Here is a 24,845-nt window from a genome sequence, read left to right on the forward strand (position 1 = left end):
GTAGTCTAGAGGAGGAAGTGGTAGATTCTATTTGGGAGGGGAAGGTGTGGAGTTCAGAGGGGCCAGGGAACACTTCCCCAGTTAGGTGATAGCTGATCCTCAAGAAGACACAGTGGCCAGAGATACACCAAACAGAGACAGCAGCTTATGAAAAGGAATAGGGTCATAAAGAAGCAGGGTATGTGGTGAGAACAGGTAGTTCAGAATTACTAAGCAAAAAATTTAAAGACTTGGAGGAGAAGGAGAAGGAGTGCTTGTCTGGAGAGAGAAGTCATAATCAGGTGGCTAAGGGCCAAGGAATCCTAGCAGGACAGTAAACCGAAGGAATAACACCAGGAAGATTACTGTGGCCGCTGCGTGGAGGATGGACTGCAAGGAAAGAGACTAAGAGCAGGGCAGCCACCAGTCAAGGCTTCATTGCACAGTCAAGCCACAGATGATGAAAACTTCACGCAGGCTTTGCAAGTAGGGATGGGCTGTGGGTAGATTTAGGAACACAGGACTTGGAGGGTATACTGACTGTGGGGATTGAAGAAGAAATGGTGGAGAGCTCAAACGTTCCTGGTTTGGATGCTGAGTGGATTGACGGTGTCTCGGCTGAGATGGGGACTCGGGAGGAAGAACAAGTCGGGGCAGAGTTCTGAGGTTACATAGTTCTAGTTACGTGCCTTCCAAAAGGCCAGGAGCTACGTCCTTGTTCTTTGCAGAGTCCTGCAGCGTTGACACATCGAGCATGTGAAGGAAATAACCAATTAAAGAAGCGAATGGGGATAGTTATTCACGTGGATAGTCTAGTGGGAAGTAAGTTAAATATTTTCACAGTCTAGTTTCAGGGCCACTAACGTTAATGGGAGAACCCGTTGCTGTCGGGTGGATTCCAACTCATAGTGACCCCATAGGACAGAGTAGAACCGCCCCAGGGGATTTCCGAAGAGCAGCTGGTAGGTTTGAGCTGCTGACCTTTTAGTTAGCAGCTGATCTATTTAACCACTGTACCACCAGGGTTCCTTGGGAGAGGAAGGCGTATTCAGCGCAAGCACTGTAGAATGAGAAGCAGAGAGCCTCGGATAGGTCTAAGGAATGTCAACATTTAAAAGAGACTATAAAAGACATTAAGAAAGAATTGTTAGGGAGGTGTGAGAACTAGATGCACTTGTTGTCGTCAGGTGCTGTCGAGTCAGCTCCGACTCATAGCGACCCTCTGCACAACAGAACGAAACACTGTCTGGTCCTGAGCCATGCTTACAGTCGTTGTTACGCTTGAGCTTATTGTTGCAGCCACTGTGTCATTCCACCTTGCTGAGGGTTTTCTTCTCTTCCACTGACCCTGTACTCTGCCAAGCATGTTGTCCTTCTCCAGGGACTGATCCCTCTTGACAACATGTCCAAAGTGTGTAAGTCGTAGTCTCACCATCCTTGCTTCTAAGGAGCATTCTGGTTGTACTTCTAAGACAGGTTTGTTTGTTCTTTTGGCAGTCCATAGTATATTCAATATCCTTTCCCAGCACCACAATTCAAAGGCATCAGTTCTTCAGTCTTCCTTATTCATTGTCCAGATGTACTTAGACTTGTAGAAACACACAAAACAGTAAAAGACCAAGTGAACTGCAAGGTCAAGATAAGATACGGTTTCAAACTTGTCCTTTGGAATTGGAGTGCGGGGTAGCTATGAGTCAGAATCAACTCCAGGGCCACAGTTTGGAATTAGCGATTAGAAGGTGTTTGGTAATCTCCTTGACCACATAGCTTGAGTACAGTAATGGAATCAGAAACCAGACTGCTTGGGAACAAGAAACTGAATGTAAAGGGGGTAAAGTGATCGTGGTGATTGTTAGCTGTCTTGGAGTCAGTTCCCACTCATGGCGACCCCATGTGTTACAGGATAGATCTACTCCATTGGGTTTTCTTGGGTGTAACCTTAATGGAAACAGATCGCCAGGCCTTTTCTTCTGCAGTGCTGCAGGGTGAGTTCGAACCGCCAACCTTCAGGTTCGCAGTTGAGTGGAAACCGTTTGTGCCACCTAGGGACCTGGGTAAAGTAGAGAGAATGGACACCGACTGCTATTTAGGGAGGGATGGAGAAAGTATCGTCCCTAGGTGGCACAAATGGTTTGCACTAACCACTAACCTAAGGTTGGCAGCGTGAACCCACCCAGCCTTACTGCTGAATAGAGACATGAGAGAGAGTCAGCTCAGCAGCAGCAGAGAGGTGGAGAAATACGGTGTGTAGTTTAAAAAGAAACTGAAGAAGCAGCGTCTAGGGCTGCCAGAATTAAGCCTGTCTCCCTCTCTTGCAAGATCATGCTTGATTCTTTGGATTCTGATGAAATGGAAATTTCAGGGAGCCTTTTCTGGTGGTGCGGTGGTTAAGCACTCAGTTCACTTGGCAGTTTGAACCCACCAGCTGCTCTGCAGGAGAGAGACGTGGCAATCTGCTTCCATAAAGATTACAGCCTGGGAAGCCCTGTGGGGGTTTCTGCTCTGTCCTGTAGGGTCTCTGTGAGTTGGAATGTACCTGATGGCAGTGGGTTTGTTTGTTGTTGTTGTTGTTTTCAGCCTTCTGCCTTGTACTGAGATCAGCTGATATCAGGTTACTAGGTGACCCCTGGCCTGGTTGGTAAAAATTTGGCCCTCCGCCCACCTGCAGTTATGAGACTTTCTGAGATTTAAATTAGCAGAGCCTAGAGTCTTTTTTTGGAGTGCTGGTGGCGCAGTGATTAAGAGCTCAGGCTGCTAACCGAAAGGTCAGCAGTTTGAATTCATCAGTGACTCCTTAGAAACCCTCTGAGGCAGTTCTGCTCTGTCCTATAGGATCACTATGAGTTGAAACCAACTCGACAGCACCTAACCAGAACTAACAAAGTCTTTTCTAGCTAAATTCAGGAGGTAATGGTTGTTGACTATCCTTTGCTAGCAGGAAAAGACAAATTTATGTTGTGGTAGAGCAGCATCTAGGAGGCTTTTTGCAGCTTGGGTCAGGCTTTTTACAGTTAATATCTGGTTTCCTAGATGAAAAAAACCTTAAAATCAAAGTAAGATGTCTGCCCTTAATTGTCTTCTTCAACATGAGAGTGATCAATGCAAATTGTCACTGGATGATAACTGGGATTTAGGTCTGGCTTTGACCTTAGAAAAGGAAGGAGGAGATGTTTTAACCAGGCTTTGAATAATGGGGAAAGCCTGGCAGGCACATGTTTATTTCGTGAAATGTTTAAATTCAGGTTAACGTTAAGTGCCTGTTTCGCATGGGACCCCGGAAGGTGCCACTCACATGAAGGGGACCACATGGTCCGTTCTCATGGGGAGCTTACGTTCTGGGGGTAAGACAGATGCTTAAAAGTAACTGTAAAGCAGTGGGGCAAGTAACTGTCGTAGAGGTTTACAGGGTGCGACGGAGCAGGGAGGAGTAAAGGACGAGTCTGCTTAGGTTCAGGTCAGGGGAGACCGCAGAAAAGAGGAAGAAAGACTCTGAAGAAAGGATGTTCTGGATGGAGAGACTGTCACCTTGGCTTTTTCCCGCCCTGTGCTTTGCTGGTTTTGTTTTTTGTGTGATGACCAAGAAGAATAAGCAGATATTTTCCGAAGAGAGAAAATGCATTCCTGAACATTGGGTCTAATAAAGTTTGTGCCTGTCCTTGGCAAAATCATAAACTAAGTTGTTTGTAAGCGTTTTGAAAAAACTGGTAACTGCTAAGGCCAAGCTGTGCTAACCAGACCTTGTTTCCTAATTAGATTGAATTCTAAGTTAGGACTTAGCTTCCCAGCTGGTGAAGGGGTTTGAATGTGCCAAAGTATTTCCTCTCAGCCCTGGGGGTAGCCGAGCCCTGGGCCAGCCGCTTCTTGCCGTAAGTAGCTTGCTGTTTTTACCTTAACGTACCTGTTAGCCCCAAGTGCCGAAGAAACATTGACGTTTTCTATGTGTGCCATGACAGGAAATAAATTGGAAAGCTGAGTTAAGAGAATATTATACATTGAATGTATCTCAATTTGAGCAAGGCAAACAAGTGACATGAGAAGAACCGTGAGCTGGGTAATAACTCAGCCAGGTGTTTCCTCACTGGTTGATGAGCCAGATCCAGAGAGTCTTGATTAATGGTCGTGTTTTGAAGACAGGGTCGACACCATGCCTCTCAGCTTTCTTGGCCTTTGTCCTGGCCTCCTCAACACATATATCAGCAACTGGAATGAAAGTATGAGAGGCATATCGATCAAATTCAAGGATAATAAAAAAAGCTGAAGGAGGTAGGAATAGGTAATACGTTAGGGGAATTGATTCAAGAATCCATATAGAGCACAACCAACTGGATAAGGCTTAATATAACTAATGTTAAAATCCAACTTTTAAGTCTAAAAATAATTAGAAACGATGAACTGTACATAAGCATTATCTTGAGGGAAATATATAGTTAAAATTAATCATTTCTGTTACATTTCAGAGAACAAATATGATTATCTTCCAACCACCGTGAACATTTGCTCAGAACTGGTAAAGCTTGTTTTCTGTGTGCTCGTGTCATTCTGGGTTATAAAGAAAGGTGAGTCTTGAAATGGTATTATGTATCTGTTTAAAAAAAATCACAAAATCAAAATATTTTTAGGACTGAAACATATTGTGTTAATTAGTCCAGCCCATTACTTTTACATATGAGGAAGCTAAGGTACAAGCAGGATATTTTTATTAATGATAATAGTAGGTGTTGGTATTAGTACTTGGAGAGCAATATGACATTTACAGATGCTTTAGTATTTAAAAATTTTTTTTTTTTTAGTATTTATTACCTGGTCGAATGCTCACAGCACTTGGGCAGTAAGCAGGATTGCCCGTATTTTACGGATGGAGAAGCAGGATGGGTAGGAAGGGGCAGAGCCTGGACTCTACTCCAGGTTTCCTGGTGCCTGCCCATTACTCCACCGTGTTAACTGTTCCTGTGCTGGGTCACACAGCAGATCTTCTGCATCACTGTGCCCTCTGACTGACACGTAGCATATTGAAATCAGTTCCCGCGTCCTGCAGGGGCGGCGGCTTAGTGCGCTGGAGTCCCCCAGACTGCTCTAGGGTGGATTATTTACCTTCTCTTAGCTTCAGTTTCCTCAGGGATCAAACAGGGATAGCAAGCCCTTCCTCAAATGATTAGATAATGTTTGTAAAGTATTGAGTGCTCTGTGGAACACGTAGCCTCCCACCACCATGATAAATCACTGTCTGGTCGATTCCAACTCACGACAGCCCCTTGTGTGTCAGAACAGAACTGTGCTCCGTAGGGTTTTCAGTGGTTGATTTTTTGGAAGTAGATCACCAGGCCTTTCTTTCAAGGCACCTGTGGGTGACCTTGAACCTCTAACCTTTCAGTTAGCTGCTGAACACATTAACTGTTCGCACCACCCAGGGGCTGGGCTTCACCTCATTGAGCGTTTGCTCTCTCTTGTCACTTTGATCTTCCTTCCCACATGAGGTAAACATAGGATTTAGAGTATAAAGGTTGTCCGGAAAGATGTCTTTTCACACTCAAGGGTTGCAGTCTATCTTAGTCATTTAGTGCTGCTATAACAAATACCACAAGTGGGTGGCTTTAACAAAGAGAAGTTTATTCCTTCACGGTCCAGTAGGCTAGAAATCTGAATTCAGGGTGCCGGCTCCAGGGGAGGGCTTTCTCTTCTCTCTCTGTCAGCTCTGGAGGAAGGTCCTTGTCATCAGTCTTCCCTTGGTCTGGGAGCGTCTCAGTGAGGAACCTCAGGTCCAAAGGATGCCCTCTGCTTCCTTGGTGGTATGGGGTTCCCTGTCTGTCTCTTTTACATCTCAAAGAGATTGGTTTGAGACACTATCTAACCTTGTGTATCTCATCAATATAACTGCCACTAATCCATTTCGTTTCGTCATAGTGATAGGATTTACAACAGACAGGGAAATCACATAAAATGGTGGACAGTCACACAGTACTGGGACTCATGGCCCAGCTAAGTTGACAGATATTTTGGGGGGACACAATTCAAGCCATGACACAATTGGCACAGAATTTCTTATTAGTGGAATGTATTTCTTAATCTCATGAAATTCATGCATTGTTTGCAGGGCTTAAACTGAAATTGCTTCTGTTTTCTACCTATTCGTTTCACATTTTCTGTTACTGTGCCTTCCTCAGGTTTTGTAAATCTGGAGATGGGACAGTGACCCATACTGGGACTAGTAAAAGCTCATTTTCTCTAGTCCCATAAATGTAAATTTCCACTTAGCGTCTCCCTTACCTGGAAGACAAGAAAAATCCCAGAATGAAGACATCATATGTTTTCTACTTGTTTTAACTTGTTGATCTCCTTCTCGGCCTTCTGCTCTCCGAGTAGTCAGAGAAACCGTACGTCTGTCCTGAGCCATCTTAAGTGTTACCTGTTGTGTCCCACGCTCAGGGGCATCAGGAGCACCGTATCCCAGACATGCTGCTGGCTGTCAGCGAGGAAGGGCAGCGAGGCAGGCAGTGATTGTCTTGACTTCCTAAGGCTGATAGTCACTCCCAGAGGCAAGTTCGTAAAGCCCATCGTAAACTATTGTGTCAGTAATCAAATGCAGTGTACTTTCTCAGGATGCAGCGTTCTCATCAAGACTGTTGATTTATAACAGTGTTTTCTGTTTGTTTGTTTGTTTTTTAAGAAGATCATCAAAGTAGAAACTTGGGATGTGCTTCCTGGAAGGAAGTCTCCAGTTTCATGAAGTGGTCCATTCCCGCCTTCCTGTACTTCCTGGATAACTTGATTATCTTCTACGTACTGTCCTACCTTCAGCCTGTAAGTAAATACGACAAAGAAAACCACAGTGGAATAACACGGAGAATCCCAGAACTAATTGTTCTTTTTCATCATTTTCCTTGGCACTCTTCATTTTCCGTTGCCCTCGGTGGCCTTCCTCAGGTTTTCCCAGAATCATCTGAACACTGAATGACCAACCTGCTTGCCAGGGTCTCTTTCTGTCAAACATGACTGCATTCAACTGTGCGTACTGCTCTAGGGGATTGCCCTATTGGCCGAGGAGCCGCAGTTGCCTCCTGAAACCTTAACCAGTCTGCCCATTTCTTGAGCATCCTGTAGCCACCAGCGTCTAGCGTTAACTTCAGCATGTAGGACTTCCAGACAGGCTTCCGTGATTAACTCAGAAGGTTATACATTCTGTGTGCTCTCTTAGCCTCGTTTTAATGTAGTTTGTATGTGTTTTATTTGTACATATGTTTGTTTTTTCTTTAATCCTTTTATTAATATGTTCTTTGAGGGTAGGGATAAATGCCGTCTGTAACTCATAACACTAAGAATACTTCTCATCGCTCTCGGCATCCTTTGTCTCAACTTGGAGAGCCATTGGTAATCAGGATTCATGTTTGGTCTTCTTTCTGCCTTTATGTACTCAGTTCAGATCATGTGCGTATTTTCCCAGTATTTTATAAAATCAAGCTCCCAGTTGCCTTTGTTGCCAAAATGTTGCAGATTTCTTTAAAAAATGAATTCGGGCATTTTGATTGTAAGTAGATTTTCATTAGTACTAGTCTTCCGTGTGAAGCCTCTTACATGTGGCCACCTTAGTTTGGAGTGGGATGAAAACAGCTGAGTGACATGCTGTGATAGAAAGAGCCCTGAAGTAGAAGACAGGAGCTTGACTTTTGCCCACAGTTCAGAAGCTGTGTGACTGGAAGGTCCCAACTGGCCCAGGTTTCACTTGCCACGTCTGTAAAATAGAACAGTGATACCATTCGGGCCCAAAGGCAGGGGCCTGGGACAGTTGATGACTGGAAGTTCTTTCAGCCCTGTGATCCATGCTACTAGCAAGTGCTCAGTTCACCTAGAATGTAAACCAGCCAACCCACTGCCGTCGAGTCGATTCTGACTCATAGTGATCCTGTAGGACAGAGTAGAACTGCCCCATAGAGTTTCCAAGGAGTGCCTGGTGGATTCGAACTGCTGACCTTTTGGTTAGCAGCCATAGCACTTAACCACTACGCTACCAGGGTATCCTTCTATAAATTCTTCCTTCCGCTTTCTGTGTTTTCAGATCTGAGAATCCCTATATCCTACAAGGTACTTACTCACGTTCAGTAAACACATTTGTTGTCTTTTATTTATATTAAACAGATTAGTTCTAAATTAGGCCTTGGTTGCTGGTGCCAAAGCAAGACTGCAACTTCCCTGTTCTTCTTCCAGGTTATTGCTTTGCTCTTCCTTTTCTGATTGTGTGCATCCACAGGTGTTGAGAAATAACCAGTTGGCGCACTGGATCGCCAGCTGGGTGGGGTGAAAGAGAGAGGCAGAGAAGGTTTGGAGCAGAGAGCTCTGGTGTTTTATTTATTCCACACCACTTGATAAAAGAGTCTGGAAAGTGTTCAGAGTTCACCACTCCAGCTAGCCTGCTTGGCTGGATGCATTTGTATTGCTCTTATTGACTGATCACGGCCACCACGTCCCCTTACCAGCCACTCTTTCTTTCCTCCTCAGCTCTTCCTCTTTATTGTAAGTGGCGGCTCAGAAGCATTTGTCTGCAGAGAAATACACTGAGAAAACCTCAAATGTTGATTCCCATAAAAATTCAATAGAAAAACAACAGTGTTATATTCTTGGAATTGTTGCTAGGTGTCTGCTCTTATTTCTTCAGTTCTGCTGCCCATCAGCCATGTTGGCTGTTACAGTGATTGTATAAGACTATGGATACTCTCGGGGTTTAATCAACTTAAAGTGGCAGCAAGGAGGAAGGCAGGGTGACAAATCAGCGGGACTGGTGTTAAAAGTAATTACTAGTGTTGTCAGGTCCGGTTATGGGGAGCGGTGATACCATTTTCTACTTTCTGAGCAAAGTATATATTTATTCAGATGAATAGGCTCATATGTGAAATGGGACTGAAATCACAAGAACAAGTCTTTGTAAGATCTGGTTAACGCACTTCTAAGTATTTAAAGTAACTTAAATAAATCCAAAGAACTGTCAGATAGGAGTTTGGTGTTCAGTCACTTCAGTTCAACCAAAAAAATGGATTTTATTCCTTGAACAGTAAAGATGCCTAAAAACCTGTGCTTCCGTGTTCTGCCCATTTCAGTGGGCCTCTCAGTACCTGCCCTCTGTCTAGCTGTGGAGGCGCCACTAAAGGTCTGTAAAGAGCATTGAGAGCTTGAAGAAGTACTTCGTAAGACAGCAGCCGTTACTTTCAGAGCTGAGCCTTTGGGTGGGAGGACCTCCGATCTGCACGCGCAGGTTATTTTCACCGGCATTCGCCGGATGTAAACCTATTTTCAAAGGCTTTGCAACCATTTGATCATATCTGAATAAACTTAGCAAGCGATAAAAATGAAATTGAATCCGCTAGTGAAATAACTGACCTTATCACCCCTCTGGCTTTTGACCAAAAGCTTTTTTTGTCAGGTGAGCCAGCAAGCTGGGAGATTTCTGAGGTCAGTACTTTGTTTGGATTGTAACCCTATCTTCTCTTTCTTTCTAGGCCATGGCTGTTCTCTTCTCGAATTTTAGCATTATAACAACAGCTCTTCTATTCAGGATAGTGCTGAAGTAAGTAATTCACTGTGGGAGCCTCTACCCTCCTTTGAAAGGGCCCAGCCTCGGTGCAGTGATACACCCAGGGCTCAGAACCCTCAGGTCCCAGGGCCGGGATTTTATGCTGAGTTGGTTTTGTGTGTCGAGCAAGTTGTTTAACTGCTGGAAACTGCTCCGCTGCTAGCCTGACTGAAACCTCTGTAACAAGATGTTGGAAAGTTTTGAGCATCACATGAAAAAGAGAATCAACTGAGTTATAATTGCTGTCTTAAGTTTTAGTGCTGAGTTTTCAACAAAATTCATGAGCAGCTGCTTTGGCAGAATCGCTCTGCATTAATGGGAAACCAGGAGGCTCCAAAGATTATTGGTACATTTGTGATTTGGAGTTTGGAGGTGATGAAGGGTGACAAATTCATCATTACATGACTCGAGATAAGTACGTGATTTGAGGCAGAGAACTTGAACGAGGAATCTTCACGTTTAGAGTTTAGGTTAGAGAGGAAGAGTGCTGGGTTTTTTAATTTTTCGAAAGGCCATGGCCAGTCTTCCCTAGCTCCAGGAGGACCCCTGAATAGTGTGACTCCTTTTGGGTAAATAGGCTCTGCCTGGAAGGGAGGACCGGGGTGTGCCCTAAAGAAGGATGAGAGACGGTCTGGTGGGGACTTAACTCCAGCTTAATTTGTTACGTGGGGGTGATGGTGATGATGATAAAAATAAAAGCACCTTCTTGTCGTATTTGTCGTGGTTGTCCTTTTAATTTTCCACTCACTGTCTCCCTCTAATTTCTTGTTTCTCACTGTGCCGTGTGAGTGTGCTTCTTCACGTTTGTATGTAGAGGAGAAGAATGACTTGGCATTTAGGCCTGAAGATAAATTCAGTACATGAATTAATGAACCTGCTGCTCTCCGGTATATGGAATCCATGAAACATTTTCTTTTAACCTGAGGAAACATTCAATTTAATAGTTAGTGTGAAAGATGGGGACAGGAAACGAACATTACATTTGTTGTTGTCGCTGTTAGGTGCCATCGAGTCGGTTCTGACTCATAGCGACCCTGTGCACAACAGAACGAAACACTGCCCGGTCCTGCGCCATCCTTAAACAATCGTTGTTATGCTTGAGCTCATTATTGCAGCCACTGTGTCAGTCCACCTCGTTGAGGGTCTTCCTCTTTTCCGCTGACCCTGCACTCTGCCAAGCATGATGTCCTTCTCCAGGGACTGATGGATCCTGACAACATGTCCAAAGTATGTAAGACGCAGTCTCACCATCCTTGCTTCTAAGGAGCATTCTGGTTGTACTTCTTCCGAGACAGATTCGTTCATTCTTTTGGCAGTCCGTGGTATATTCAGTATTCTTTGCCGTGTCCGTCAGTTTGTCGTACTGTGGAGGCTTGCATGTTGCCGTGATGCTGGAAGCTATGCCACCGGCATTCAGGTACCACCAGCGTCACCCATGGAGGACAGCTTTCAGGGGAGCTTCCAGACTAAGACAGACTAGGAAGAAGGACCCAGCAGTCTACTTTTGAAAAGCATTAGCCAGTGAAAACCTCATGAATAGCAGCAGAACATTACATTTAGTCCAATTCAAATGTTAGAGTACATTGAAATATGCGTTATGCATCCCGTTTTTCTTTTTCTTTACGAATTATGAAAAATATTTAACTTGCAATTTAAAGAACACTATTCAAAATGTTCTGAAGCCTTTTGGAAGTTGACATGTAGCTCACTTGGAAGGATAAAAAGTTGGCTTCTGAGAAAATGAATGTCAGCAATGATATTTTTGTATTGATTCCTGGGATAAAATGAGAAATGCATTTCCAAAGAGGGGAAAAAATTGACCGCAAGGCATAATAAAATGCTCAGTATTTAATAAGGGAGCAAAACTCTCAAAGATATCTTGAAGTAAAAATATTTTTTTCTATGAAATTACAATTTATGAGCACACATGGTACTGTAAGTAAGCTATTATATACAAGTGTTCTGTAAAAATAACATCAATTTAAAATTGAACTTAGCAAAGAGAAGATAGAATGTACGGATTGCCCTACTTGAAACTGGCCAGTAGGCTTAGCTCTGCCCCACAGTAAAGATCTCTTGTTAAAATGTTAAGCATTTAACTCTTTGTATTAAGAAAGTTAATTCTTAGTTTAACTGAATCAAAAATCTATACTGTAAACTTTAAATGTTTGCTTTTAATATTGCTAATTATAAAAATACCGATTGAATTATTGCTAGTTTTAATAATGATGAACATTGGTATAGATTTTATAGTTAATTTTTCTTCCATGTACTTTACCTCCTAGTCTTCTGAGCAGCAGTGTAGATCTCAGACACGCGTTTGCTTTGTTTTTCACGTCTTTGTTTCAGTCCTTGTTTGTTTACATTACTGGAAGGTATTTACATTAAAGAAACAATAAAACCCCTCCATCTTTTCTGTTTCCACAAGCGATAACTTAGCTCACTGAGTAGGTCTTCATTTGACTGATTGAAAAATCAACACTAAAGCTACTCTAAATAGATGAAATAATGTGAACATTGTTCTAATAATATCTTTTATGAGAATGTCTTTTCAGTATTGTATTATACTTTAAATCCATTTAAGGCTGTTGTTTTGATCTTTTTGTTGGTTTAGTGTGTCTTTTGTCTGTCCCTACCCAGTCGATTGGTTATGCGTCATTTGACTGTTTTGCCATTGGCAGTGAAATCTTGGTCTAGGCACAGCCGTGTAAGCATTCTATGGCATTCTTAATTTGTTTGCCTCAACTCATTCATTTTTCATCTATGTTAGTAAAGCTGTTGCCTTATGAACTTGACGTCATACACCGGTTCCCATACAGATAAAGAATATGAGGCTACAGATGTAGGAAAAATAAGCCTAGGACTAATGCAAGGATTAGTTGGAAGAATTTGATAGTGGGAACAAGTGAAGTATCACCATCCCAAAGCTCTGTTGTCTTTTTCTGGGGAACTCTCTGTGAATGTACCAATTTGCTCATTGACATATAGCCCCAGTTCAAAGGAAACTGGAGCAGGCATTGGGCCCGAGACCTCACTGGCTTCCTCCTGAGCCTTGGCAAAATCCTGTGATCTTGTCTGTCTTGGCTGTGGGAAGTAGCATTAACCTGAACATTGAGGTTTTGGAGCAAAAGGTAACCAAGATCAGCACTTACTTTTTAAAAAAAGAATGTTTAAGCTTCTCTGATGTCTTCAAAGGGAAGCTATGGGAAAAATTATTAAAAAACATTTTGAAACATATGATAGATGCCTTGGAAGTTATGGTAACTTAGTTACTGTCTAAACCAGCAGAAGAATGAAGGAAAGTGCTGCTGAGCAGTACAGGCATTTTCTCCAAAATCATCCACTTGATAAATCATCATTCCTCAGAGCTGTGCTCCTGATCACTCTGTGCTACTAAGAAATGTGTGTAGTTTCCTCAGAAAACAGTTGTGCAGGCCTCCACTTAGTCACATGCTTGCTCTGCCTTGGCTTACTGCCACCAGGTATGTTAGGAGTGCACTTACCAGATGCAATTTATACTTAATTGTCCAGTTTGCTAGAACTCAGAGTGGGGAATCATGCAACCGAATCGATCCCTTAAGCAATTTATTTTAGCTTAAAACACGTAAATGTACATTTATTTGATCATTCTTTGCCTGTAGAGCTAAGGCTTGTCCTTTGAGTATGGGTGAGGTTTGCTGATAGGAGTTCTTTGAGTTCTTTCTGGCATGAAGCGACATTTATTATACGTCATCCATGATTTCTGGTTTCAGTTTCTTTGAAGTGAAACAAGTCCTTAAAAATACTTTTAAAGTCGAATTCTTCTAGAGATTTATTGTTTGTTCCCTCATCTTTTATAATTAGCTCAAGAGCCCCGGTGGTGCAGTGGTTAAGAATTATGGCTGGTAACCAAAAGGTCGGCAGTTCGAATCCACCAGCAACTCCTTGGAAACGCTGTGGGGGCAGTTTTTCTCTGTCCTGTAGGGTCGCTGTGAGTCAGAATCGACTCGATGGCCCTTTACAACAACAGTTTTTCCAAGTTGCTCAACTTAGTTTTTCCACTCATAGTTTATCAGTTTATGTACCCATATGTACTGTATATACACGCACCCATACACAGAACAATGAGGTCACCTGGCAGAATCACATTTAGAAACAGACTCTTCATGAACAAACAGTCTGGTAGGAGCAGAGGCACTCGGGTGGAGTACCTTCTGATGGCTCACGCTCAGCTCTGAGCACCAGCAGGGATGCTTTACAGGGGCAGTGGGCAGAGCGCAATAATGAACGTCTGTGTTGCACTGGCTTAGCTGTGAGGTACAGAACCCACCATGCAGAGCCAGTGATCATGTGTAAGGACTCAGATCCTTATCCAACACTGTAGGGTAATTTCTTTGTTGGAAATCCACCATTTTCAGCCATATCTTTAATGATTTTTGAAATGTTACTTTGAATCAGTAATTGTTTGCAGTAGGTACCATTTAGCTTAAGTGTCTTCTTAGGTTTTTTTTTTTTTTTTTTCTCACTGTCACCGTTATCTGAAAGCTTGCAGTTGTCAGAATTGAAATCTAAAGGAACAGTAGATTATGTCTTGCCTTATTTGTCTGTAATATACAGTAAAACCCATTGCCGTCAAGTTGATTCCGACTTATAGTGACCATTTTGGACAGAGTAGAACTGTCCTGTAGGGTTTCCAAGGCTGCAATCTTTACGGAAGCAGACTGCTAGATCTTTCTCCCACACGGGGGCTGGTGGGCTTGAACTGCCGACCTTTCAGTTAGCGGTCAAGCACTTAACTACTGTGCTACCTTATCCTTTCTTTACTCTTTCACAAATACGTGACCTTAGGGAAGTCAGTCAGCCTCATTGAGCACTGCTTCTTCCTCACGAGCAGGAATTGCCCGGCCCCATAGTAGATATTCCATCAATGTGCCAGTGCAAAAATGCCTTATAATTTCAGCTTCTCACCTGTTGCTTTAAACTTCTGCCTTAGCTTAGGTCATTCTTGGGGTTCCTCTTCACCTGGCTAAGATTTTGCTCCCCCCAGAATGCTGCTGATGACCTGGGTCAGGTGCTCCTCCCACCATTAGCATCGTATGTTCTTGACCTTGCACAGAACTTCCTCTGCCTGCCATATCCACCCCCTTCCTTTTCACATGGCAGGCTCCAGTTTATGTTTCATCCACCAGCTCAAGTGCCGTTTTCTCTTGGAAGCCATCCGTGACTCCTTTTCCGGTGCTCCTGACTCTTACCATGCATATCTCTGCTTGTGTCAGTTACCACACATTATATCGTCGTCAGCTAGTTCCATGGCTGTCTCCCTACTGAAGTATAAAATCCTGAGGATGGGGGTCAAGTCTTGATTTCCCTAAGATGTCTGGAACCTGGTGGCTGCTTATTAAATGTCTGTTGAACTGAATAAATCGGCAAAATGGCATAATCATAATACCTGTCCTCTGTATCTCACAAGTTTGTAGTTAGCACCCCCACCCCCGCCGCCAAGGAAAAAACACTGTTAGGACCTTGTAAACTGTGAACCACTGCTCAGAAGATCATCCTCATCCTTGTGTAATCCTCCAGCAGTTTGCTGAATAACGTGTTGTGCTTAGATCACGAATCGAGGGGCGAGCTTCCTCCTCAAGCCTTTTTTGGCTCATGAGCACCTTGGAAAATTTGATGAAGCTTTGAAGAATCGCCCCAGCGGGGGAGAATGCACCTGTACAGAAGATTTGGAAACACTGCGAGAATCCACAGGTTCCTACAGCTCATCCACATACTTTCTGGTTCGTGAACACTTCGTTAGGAATCCTTGTTATAACTGGCTTTATAGCAAATAAGTTACCAGGCAACTTAATAATAATAATATATGATGATAAATGCTGTCCGGGCCTGAGATCACCTCTGGAAATGAAAGGAGGCTTACTGAAACCTATAGGTTGACCACAGATCTGCAGGGGAGAAGTGACTCACTGGCTTTAAGGGACAGAAGTGAATAAAAACACCACGTGTGAGAAGCAGAGGCCTTGTCATGGACTGAATTATGTCCCCCCAAAATACGTATCAACTTGGTTAGGCCATGATTCCCAGTATTGTGTAGTTGTCCTCCATTTTGTAGGACTGATATAATTTCCCTGTGTGTTGTAAATCCTAATCTTTGTCTGTGGGTAATGCGGGACGATTAGATTACGTTAAAGAGGATTAGGGCGGGATATAACACCCTTACTCAGGTCACATCCCTGATCCAACACGAAGGGAGTTTCCTTGGGGTGTGACCTTTTATCTCACAAGAGGTAAAAGGAAAGGGAATCAAGCAGGGAGTAGGGGACCTCCTACCACCAAGAAAGCAGCTCTGGGAGCAGAGCATCCTTTGGACCTCGGGTTCCTGCATGGGAACCCTAGTCCAGGGGAAGATTGATGAAAAGGACCTTCCTCCAGAGCCAACAGAGCTGACTCCCTGAATTTGGGCTTTTAGTCTCCTAGACTGTGACAGAATAAGCTTCCATTTGTCAAAGCCATCCACTTGGGATATTTCTGTTCTGGCAGCGCTAGATAAGTAAGACGGGCACCAACATGTTTCCTTGGAGCTTGAATTGTGGGCAGTGCTAGCAACGAATGTACAGTTTGCCCAACCAAGTACTCGGGCATCTCTTGGACTTGTCAGTAGAAGTTACTGCTATAGCAAAAGAAAACAGTAGTAAAATCTTGTTTTTCCTCTTTGACTAGGCGGCACCTGACCTGGATACAGTGGGCCTCCCTCCTGATTCTGTTTTTGTCTATTATGGCTCTGACTGCCGGAACCAAAGCTTCCCAGCCTAACTTGGCAGGGCATGGGTTTCATCACGATGCCTTCTTCCAGCCGTCCAATTCCTGCCTGCTTTTCAAACACGAGTGTCCCAGAAAAGATAATTGCACAGCGGAGGAGTGGGCTTTCCCTGAAGCTAAGTGGAATGCCACCACCAGGGTCTTCCGTCACTTCCGTCTTGGCTTGGGCCACGTCCTTATTATAGTACAGTGTTTCATCTCCTCGATGGCCAATGTCTATAATGAAAAGATCCTGAAGGAGGGGAAGCAGCTCGCCGAGAGCATCTTCATACAGAACAGCAAACTCTATTTCTTTGGTGTCCTTTTTAACGCGCTCACCCTGGGCCTTCAGAGGAGTAACCGCGATCAGGTTAAGAACTGCGGATTGTTCTTTGGCCACAATGCATTTTCAGTAGCCCTTATTTTTGTCACTGCATTCCAGGGTCTCTCAGTGGCTTTCATCCTTAAGTTTCTGGATAATATGTTCCATGTTTTGATGGCCCAGGTCACCACTGTCATCATCATGACCGTGTCTGTCCTGGTGTTTGACTTCAGGCCCTCCCTAGAGTTTTTCTTGGAAGCCCCGTCAGTCCTTCTCTCTATATTTATTTATAACGCCAGCAAGCCTCAAGGACTGGAACACGTACCTAGACAAGAAAGGGTCCGCGATCTGAGTGGCAGCCTTCGGGAGCGCTCCAGTGGGGTAAGCTGTGAGGATGTTGCTCTCAGATTCCAAGTGTGGCTATTCAGAGATAAAGGCCTGATTTGTCAGAGTGCACTGGAGCTCTGTGACTTTAAAAATCAGCCAAGCAGCATTTGTTGGACTGCTGATGTGTGCCAGGGCTTGTGATAAATGCTGTCAAGTGTGGAGAAAAAGTATAAACCATGGCCCCAAGGAGCTTACAAGTTAGTTGTATCATAGAATACCATAGCCTCACAGAACTGGGAGATGCCTTGCAAGTTATCTTGTCCAGTCTCCCTAATTTTGCAAGTGAAGAAGCCGTCTCAGAGACTGGTTTACAGCTAATCAGTGAAGACCTGGTGGTAGACCTGTGGGGTCCGACTCCTAGTCCGCTGGTCTTTCCACTCCACCTTGTTCAGGAGACAAGCCTCATTCGTAAGAAAACTTGACCTTATACGTTGATAAAAATAAAAAAATACGTCCTATTAAATAGAGAACCTGGCTCCTTAATTCTCCCTGTAGTTACTGATAAACCAGTGTGCCAGAAGAGCAGGGCCTCTTAATCCCACTAAGAAGAAGGTTTTCAAAGAGATCTCTGCATTTAGGAGAAAAATATTTTCCAGACAAATGCTGATGCTGTTATTCTGAATATCTGCCCGTTGCATGTCATTGTCTTTAAAAGGGTCTGTCAGTAGTGTTGTTAGCAGATCCGGTATCTTCTGCAGATACAGTTAAGGAGTTAAATATGTGTTTAAATCAGAGCTAAAATAGACTCCTCTGTCGAGCTTTAGGTTTCAGTTTTCGTGAGCACAGCATTGGAAACATTTCATACGTGAACATTTCACTCGTTGGGAAAGTGAAGCTGTTGCTTATTAGGGTTCAGGGTGCAGTTCAGCTTGATGCAGTGCCCTGAAGTGGTGAGGACAGGTGCGCAGGGTGAAAGGCTGGAACCGCGGGTACCAAATGCTTTGCTCTCAGAAGCCCCTCGTTCTTCTCCAACTGGCCAGTAACACTGTTTGCCCTACTTTTTTAAGTAAAGGAAAACCAGTGTAGGTAGCAAGGTCTATAATTTATTCCTTCACCTTTTAGTTATTTCTCCTCAAGACCAGCAGAGGGTGCTTTGGCTCCTCCTGTTGACTTTGAAATCCAAGTACTGAGTGCATTTCACTTTTTCATTATCTCGGTGTTCTTCTGCAATTAGCTTTCCAAAAACTTAAAAAAGTATTTATTTAACTTCATTTGACCATATTATATTTATACTTTAATTAAATAAAAGACTGATGACACATAAGTCATCATTAGCAGTCATTAGAAATGGTGTCTCCCTAGTGTGGGTTTAACGGCTGATTTCTTGTTTCCTCGCAGGACGGGGAGGAGCTGCAGCGACTTACCAAACCCAAGAGTGATAATGAGTCGGATGAAGATGCTTTCTGATTAGTACCCAGATAATTGGCAGCTCTCACGAGCTTAATTTTCACATTCGAAATACTTACCTTTTCACTTTGATAAACTGAGAATGTTTCTAAAATATAACCCTTTGCCTGTGTCTAACCAATTGCTAAACAACTCCATCCAAGGCTTGAAGCAGCCAAAAACTGGCAAGTTCTGAGGGACTGACGGAGGACTTAATAGCGTAGCGACTGCAGCAATGCCCCCGTGCTGGAGAAGCCAGGAAGGGGTACTTACAGATGTTTCCCTTGTCTTCAGAGTTCCAGAAAGCTTGCCGTAATCACAGTAGTAACCGTACCCTGTAAATACACCAGTAGAAATCAGTTTGCCAGATACTGATATTCACGTAGTGCTAGTCTGCACGCCAAAGCCTTCCCTTTTTTATGATTATAAACATCACCTAGGTTGCCCCTTGAATTTTAAGGCCTGAGAGATACTCATTTTGTAGCGAAGAAACAATAGGACTCTGTCTTAAAATGTGGCTGAGGAGCCCGACTCTCCGGCTACACTGTAGATTTGGGGTGATGTAGTCTGAGCGAAATGTTTTGCTGAAGAAGCAATTTTTAGGAATTCATGGGAAACCGGATTTTTAGTTATCGATGTTTCTCTGCACCGATAAGCGGCAGCTTAAGTGAAAGTTGTTTCCCAATCACCAGTTACCGCTTGTGACTCATCACTTGGACAAGTCATGTCTTTGTTTCTCCTCAGTTTGTAGATCACAGAATCTTGACCTCGTTACTCTTGGGTTATTGCGTTTTGGAGAATTGATACAAAGGAATTTGGTTTTATTTTTGTTATTCAGAGCTGGTGACTGTTTTGTGTGTTTGTGTCATACCCTGTTGCCAGAGTTAAGGCTCTGACTTCAGACTCATCCAATAAGACTAATGCTTAAGAACCCTTTTAAAGGGATTCCTTTGCAGCCAAGTGTTGACTTAGATTGAAGCGTAAATAGCGTTACTCGAAAAGCCGAGAAAATACAGCATTTTACAGTAATAACTTTTCACACTTAGCACGCACGATGTCTTTTGAGGTGCGTTTGCATGCGGCACACTCACTTTATAAGGCACAGAAATCACGTGATAAACCAAAAGCCAAGCGCGTTGCCTTTCCGACCCATGGCGACCCCGTAGGGCAGAGTAGACCTGCCCCATAGAGTTTTCAAGGGCGACCCTGTAGGGCAGAGTAGAACTGCCCCATAGAGTTGCCAAGGGCAACCCCGTAGGGCAGAGTAGACCTGCCCCATAGAGTTTTCAAGGGCGACCCTGTAGGGCAGAGTAGAACTGCCCCATAGAGTTGCCAAGGGCGACCCCGTAGGGCAGAGTAGAACTGCCCCGTAGAGTTGCCAAGGGCGACCCCGTAGGGCAGAGTAGAACTGCCACATAGAGTTTCCAAGGAGCGCCTGGTGGATTCAGACTGCTGACTTTTTGGTTAGCAACTGTAGTACTTAACCACTATGCCACCAGGGTTTCCAGTCGGGTGATAGAAAACTAACAAAACTGAGGCCCAGCCTGTGTCATACAGGTGGATGGCGATAGACAAGCAGGCCTTGGCTTCTGGGGCCCTATGTCAACAGGTACCACCCTGTAAATGTGAACTTCAAGGTGTCATTCTCATGCAGCCTATATGCATTACTTCTCCTCTTTACCCTGATTTTCATGCAAGTAAATATAAAGATTTTTTTTTAAGTTGCCGTTGAGTCAGCTCCGATTCATAGTCTATAGGACAGACTAGAACTGCCCCATACGGTTTCTAAGGCTGCAATCTTGATGGAAGCAGGCTGCCACATCTCTCCTGTGGAGCTGCTGCTGGTGGGTTCGAACTACCAACCTTTTTGGTTAGCTAGCAGCTGAGCGCTTAACCACTGCGCCACCAGCATCCGTGAGGTAAAATACTGTGATTTATTTCATATCGTATATGAATAATAACTAAAAAAATTATTGGGGGTAGGGAATGTTTACATCTTAGAGTTTCTTCAAAAACGGAAAAATGAAGTGTCCTGGTAGTTGATCGACAATCAGATTCTTGAATAGGAGAGAAATTCCAACTCTGAACAAAGTGCTTATCATCTTGACAGATTTTTTTTTTTTTCTGTTGTATTGACAGGAGTGGAGAAAGCCTCCATCTGTGATATGCAGAGTCATATGGTTGGCAGGAATTGGTGGAAAATTTGTAATTAAAATACTTCTTAACCCTTTATCATGGGTCGCCACTCTGTGATGTCAGGTGCAATGTGGAATTCTGTTTATTTCTAAAAATGGAATGAGACAAGTTTTAAAATTTTCTCTTTGGTAGATCTTAACTTCTGAGAATAAGTAATCTGGTCACCTTATCAGAGGCATTCCAACCAGAGTTCCATTAACCAGGAAGATTACATCTGTTATGGCGATTCATTTTAAAGATAAGGAAAATAAGGTGCGGAAGAAGCTCACTTTTGGGAAATAAAGCGTGCAAAAATTTTATCTTACAGAACAGACACAATTGTAAAAATATTATTTACAAAGGTGACACTTATAAAATGCATTAAATAGAAGATTCCAGTAGTGCATGAAGATTGGTTTTTTATTTACAGTTTGTTTTTTTTCCACCCCCCTTGTCTTAGGCTGGGTTCTCTAGAGAAGCAGAACCAGTAAAGCATATACATATATGTAGAGAGAGATTGATATCAAGGAAATGGCTCGCAAGGTTGTAGGGACTGGAATGTCCCAAGTCCACGGGTCAGGATAGAGGCTTCTCCTGATTGATGCAGCCGCAGAGGCTGGCAAACCCAAAATCAGCAAGTCAGAGAGCAAGGCTCTTGCTCACAGCCTGCAAAAATGGACAAATTCCAAGATCCCCAGGCAGAATCACAAGTAAGCTGCTAGCTCAAGTCCTAAGAACCAGAGGTCAGATGAACGGAAGCCAGCAGCGGGATCCAGAGTGAGCAAAAGCCCGCAAGCCCGGCCAGGATGTCTAGTTTTATTTGATGGAGGCTACATGCCCAAGGAAACTCCCTTTCAGTCTGACTGGTTACAGCAGATCCCATCATGGAGGTGCTCACATGATACCAAGTCTCATCGTGGAAGTGATCGCAGCATCGGAGGACTGCAAAACTGCGTCCTAACTGCCGAACCACGGAAGCTCACGGCCCAGCCAGGTTCACACACAGCCTTATCCATCACACTCCTTTTTGGGAAGCGTGTTGTTGCTCAGAATAAGGTTTAGTTGTGCGTTTTTACTACCTGTCTTAGTTACCTAGTGCTGCTATAACAAATAAGTGAATGGCTTTAACAAACAAATTTATTCTCTCACAACGTAGGAGGCTAAAAGTCTGAATTAAGGGCGCCAGCTCCAGAGGAAGGACTTCTATCTTTGTCAGCTCTGGGGGAAGGTCCTTGTCATTAATCTTCTGGTCTAGGAGCTTCTCAGCACAGGGCCCGCAGGTTGAAAGGATACACTCCCCTCCCAGTTCTTCATTCTTGGTGGCATGAGGTCCCCATCCTCTCTGCTCGCTTCTGTCTTTTACATCTCAAAAGAGACTGATGTAAAATACAGCCTAATCATGTTGATTGAGTCTGCCTCATTAACATAATAGTCAAGTTGACATATATTTTGGAGGACGCAGTTCAATCCATGACACCACCAATAGAACTGGAACTGAGGTGAATGCACGGGAGTACTTTGGGGGTACCACCATTTTAAAAGATGAGAGGCCTAGAAACAACATCCTGTGATCTTAGATATTCTTGGAGTCAAGGGACTGTATAACCTGGAGAGAAGAGCAATGAAAACCAAAAAGCCAAACCCACTGCCATTGAGTCAATTCTGACGGATAGCAACCCTACAGGACAGTAGAACTGCCCCCACAGGGTTTCCAAGGAGCTCCTGGTTGATTTGAACTGCAGACCTTTTGGTTAGCAGCCACAGCACTTAACCACTATGCCACCAGGGTTTCCAGAAGAGCAACGGTCATGTTTAAAAAGCAGACTTGCACGCTGGAGAACCAAATGCAGTGCGAGTTTAGGGCAGTGGCTATTCTTTCGTTTTAAAGAAGACTCTGAACAAAAGGTTTCTTGAGTGGCACAAACGGTTTGCGCTCGACTGCTAAAGATCAGCAGTTTGAACCTACCCAGCTGCACCATGAAAAAGGCCGGCAATCTGCTTCTGTGACGATCACAACCAAGAAAACCCCGTGGAGCAGTTCTACTCGGTAACACACGTTTGGGGTTCACCATGAGCTGGAATTGATGGCAACCGGTTCCCCCCCAACAACTGATAGTTTTCACCAATGGAAGGTGCACCTGGAGAGTAGTAGAGAATGAGTAGTAAATTCTCTTAAGATTTAGGGAGAGGTTATTTTTATGCATCACTATCAGGGATGTTTTAGAAGAGATTGCTTCCTTGGCAGAGAAGTTAGACTAAATGGTTTCTAAAGCCCCTTCCCATTACTCTTATTCTCTTCTGTCATAATTCCTGAATGGCCATTGATTAGATACCGGAAGGGCCCGTTGTGCCATGGCCTGGCTCCAGCCGTCACTGGTCCTGGAACTGAACTTCTGCCCAGAAATGTGCCTGACCCTCAGGAGGGGCAGGAAGGCAGCTGTTGGTTAGAGGAGGAGAGATGAGTTAGATACAGGATCTGAATCCTTTAGCCAGCAACATCCTGTTGCCTTAGGCTTTCGAAGGTCCGTGTCAGAGGGGACACTCGGGACAGTTACTCTGTTTATAACTCTAAGGCTTTTTTGCCTCCGAATGTGCCATGTGGAATCCCTGCCAGTGGTGAGCTGGACAAGACAATATACGACTTCAGGGAATCCTTCCCTTATGTGCCAGCCCAACGAACTTGACCAAACACAGCCCATGTTCCCCTTGCCTCCTTTCCCGTTTGCTTGTGCCCTCATTTCGCCACAAACTCATCTTTACAGCAGGAAGAAGAGGCAGAGAAACTCAAACTCACTGGAAAGAAAGTGATCCTCCCTCCGTAAAGCCTAGAGTAGTCGTTCTCTTTTAAATGTAAACGAATTCTCAAGCATATCAGTGTTGACATTTTATTCTGCTTTAATGTTATTTAAATATGTACAAAAAAATACGAATTACAACGTCCTTTGCTTATAGTTTTTATATGAAAACCAAAACAAATTTCTAAAGTACAACTAAAGCTATACAACCAATACATTTTAAAGTCAAACATGAATTTAATGAGAAGGTAATGTTTTGGTGAAATTGAATCACAGCCAACCCCCTAACATAAGCATGTTTATTAACAAACAAGAATGAGAACAAATGCATTTCAACTAGATAAGATGGAAAAAGAACATAAAATAAACCTTTAAAAAAAAATTAAAAACCTTGATAAAATAAAAATTCATTAGAAACAGTTTGCCAACTTTTTTTTTAATGACCCAGAGAAACCATTCGTACAAAATTGAGAATGAGAAAGAAAATAGAACTACAGTAACAGGGGAAATAAAAAGAATTATGAGAGAATGAGTCATAAATTCCTATGCTAATAAATTTGAAATTCTGCATGAAGAATCAGTTTTTTGTTCCTTTGTTTTTAGCAAGATACAAATGACCAAGAGCAAACCAAGAAAAAGAAGAAATACAGAATGTTGTGGAAAAAAGGGCCCCTCAAGAAAGGGCCAAGCCTAGGCAATTTTATTGGTGAGCTCTTTCAAAACTTCAAGGGAACATATCAATCTGATGCTTTTTAGATCTTTCCAGGGCACGGAGGCCGGTGGGAGCAGGCAGCCGGCCCCATGCCACATCCGTATGGGATTGTTAGAATGAAACGCAACCCCAGCCCCCTCAGCCTGGTCACTTATCCTGGCAGAGATAAGATGATGCTTGAGGCAACTACAGCAGCTGGTGAGCACAGGTTTTCTGCAGGGCGAGGTCATTTTTACTGTTTTATTTTATGTTCTTTTTCCATCTTGGTGAAATGCATTTGTTCTGTCTCGTTTGTTAATGAATCTGCTTAAGACCAATAGAAACATTCCTTGGAGTTGGCACACCTTTGGCCAGTCCCCAAAGACTTTGAAATATAGTGGTGTCATTATTACCCGAGATTCTCGTTTAAGTCAACAGCAGTGTGATGGAGGTTTTTGTTCACGCTTTATTTCTAGTTTTCACACATTTTGGTTGGAGAATGAGATCTGTACTCTTTCTGTTTTTGGAATTTATGGATTTTTCCATTATGACAGTTTTCATGTATGTTCCATGGCCATTGAAACAGAAGGTATAGCCTGTTTTCTCAGTTCACCATTTATTATTACAAGATTTCTTTCACTGTCTGGTGTTTCTTACCATTTTCCTTTTGCATTGTTCACTGTTGTATTTTTTGGCATTAATATAAAAATGATAAATGCTAATGTTATAACAATGTTAATAATGTATTGATATTTATGTTGATAGTATTGA

At 43.3% G+C, this 24,845-nt stretch overlaps 1 protein-coding gene across 7 annotated transcripts in view; it reads left to right on the top strand.

Moving 5' to 3' along the window:
• SLC35A5 (solute carrier family 35 member A5) overlaps positions 1-22,981 on the top strand; it is a 28,311-nt gene extending 5,330 nt beyond the window's left edge. For 4 of the 7 annotated variants that reach the window (XM_010592955.3, XM_023551820.2, XM_010592956.3 and 1 more), the window contains exons 3-7: positions 4,437-4,535; positions 6,644-6,777; positions 9,465-9,532; positions 16,241-17,021; positions 18,366-22,981. In XM_010592955.3, the coding sequence (XP_010591257.1) occupies positions 4,437-4,535; positions 6,644-6,777; positions 9,465-9,532; positions 16,241-17,021; positions 18,366-18,434 (1,151 nt within the window). In that variant the 3' untranslated portion in view covers positions 18,435-22,981. Of the gene's footprint in view, positions 1-4,436; positions 4,536-6,402; positions 6,513-6,643; positions 6,778-9,464; positions 9,533-16,240; positions 17,022-18,365 lie in introns of those variants that run through there. The other 3 variants (XM_064275189.1, XM_064275638.1, XM_003412863.4) reach the window with 3 other exon arrangements.
• Positions 22,982-24,845: the final 1,864 nt, after the last annotated feature.

This window comes from Loxodonta africana, chromosome 1 (genome assembly GCF_030014295.1).
Source record: "Loxodonta africana isolate mLoxAfr1 chromosome 1, mLoxAfr1.hap2, whole genome shotgun sequence".
Taxonomy (NCBI): domain Eukaryota; kingdom Metazoa; phylum Chordata; class Mammalia; order Proboscidea; family Elephantidae; genus Loxodonta; species Loxodonta africana.